The sequence below is a fragment of the Buceros rhinoceros genome, unplaced genomic scaffold, assembly GCF_000710305.1.
Source record: "Buceros rhinoceros silvestris isolate BGI_N320 unplaced genomic scaffold, ASM71030v1 scaffold27887, whole genome shotgun sequence".
Lineage (NCBI taxonomy): Eukaryota > Metazoa > Chordata > Aves > Bucerotiformes > Bucerotidae > Buceros > Buceros rhinoceros.
Genome location: NW_010420838.1, coordinates 485 through 1,620, shown reverse-complemented (window position 1 = coordinate 1,620; position 1,136 = coordinate 485). Strand labels below are relative to the sequence as shown.

Genomic DNA, 1,136 nt, shown 5'->3' with positions numbered 1-1,136 from the left:
TTTCCCTCAGTATCAAGCAGAGGCAGAAGGCAGTACTTATCATTTGGGTGCTCCTGAAAAACCATCTCCATGGCTGTCTCCTTACAGTTATCTATTAGTTTAGAATAGCTTCTAATATGAAAAACGCTTTTCAGACTTTCAGCAAGGCTTCTTCTGTCCTGAGGGTTTTAAAACCCAAGAATTACTTGCAGAGAAGGGCCTCTTCAAGCAATTTAAATTCAACTTGACAAACTATTAGCAGCTTGAGAAATTGGGAGGATAATCCTTTCATTACTTTTTTAAAAGCCCTTAAATTCAAAATTTTATCCTCCCTCCATTTCAACCCTCTTCAGATTATTCTCAGCGTGAAATCCAGTTTCAACAGCAAAACTCCTCCTGCCAGCAGCTCTGGAACTCAAACATCACCCCCAGTGTTTTCTCCTCCTCATTCAGAGAATGTGTTTGTCTCACTACAGCGTTCATCTGCACGGTCCTTACCTCCCAGCCTACGTAACTTGCCCACTCGTGGATAGCGGGAGGCAGCGCCGCTTGAGCTTTTTTCAGGGCTTCAGCACCTTGTGTGCCACTGCCCAGCAGCCCCTGATCATACGCCACATATACAGCAGCTCCAGCCAGGCTTCCTTTGATGACAAACCTGAAAGAATCAAAAGGAGCAACAGTTCCATTCAGATCAGGATTATCAATGCATCTCTCTCGGTAGGCTGTGACCGTCAAAGGGACGGTATCGATAAAGTAACCTGAGGGTCACACTCTACACTGTAATATCTGTCTACAGACAAAAAGCAGCAAAAAAAAAATGAATCTACCTACCTTCCTTTTCTTCCTAGGCCAACTATTGCTGGCCAGCCCCTTGAAACATTTGCTTTTCATCAGTTACAGTTTCCAAGAAACAAATGAGTTAGTGTCAAACCCCAGGGTATGCACCACTTACATCTGAGAATCACTCGCAGGAACCTTTGATAAAAGGATTCTGCAGTGGGTGAGACACCCCCGATAATGATGTGCTCCTCCTGTCTGGTTAATGAGTAATCTGATTAACTTGACAGACACCAGTCTCTCGTTAAGCTCATTACAGCCCAGTTAACGCCCGGCCATGCCTGGTCCTGCGTTGCCCGGGAGTTCAGTTTCCCGGCAGA

At 45.2% G+C, this 1,136-nt stretch overlaps 1 protein-coding gene across 1 annotated transcript in view; it reads right to left on the bottom strand.

Annotated features, from left to right (window-relative positions):
* Positions 1-634, bottom strand: part of LOC104496360 (chromosome unknown open reading frame, human C19orf70) — a gene marked incomplete at its 5' end in the record, with an annotated part of 2,083 nt that extends 1,449 nt beyond the window's left edge. Inside the window, one exon of the mRNA XM_010139464.1 lies at positions 478-634. Within this exon, the coding sequence (XP_010137766.1) occupies positions 478-634 (157 nt within the window). The remainder of the gene's footprint in view (positions 1-477) is intronic.
* Between the last annotated feature and the right edge of the window lie 502 nt (positions 635-1,136).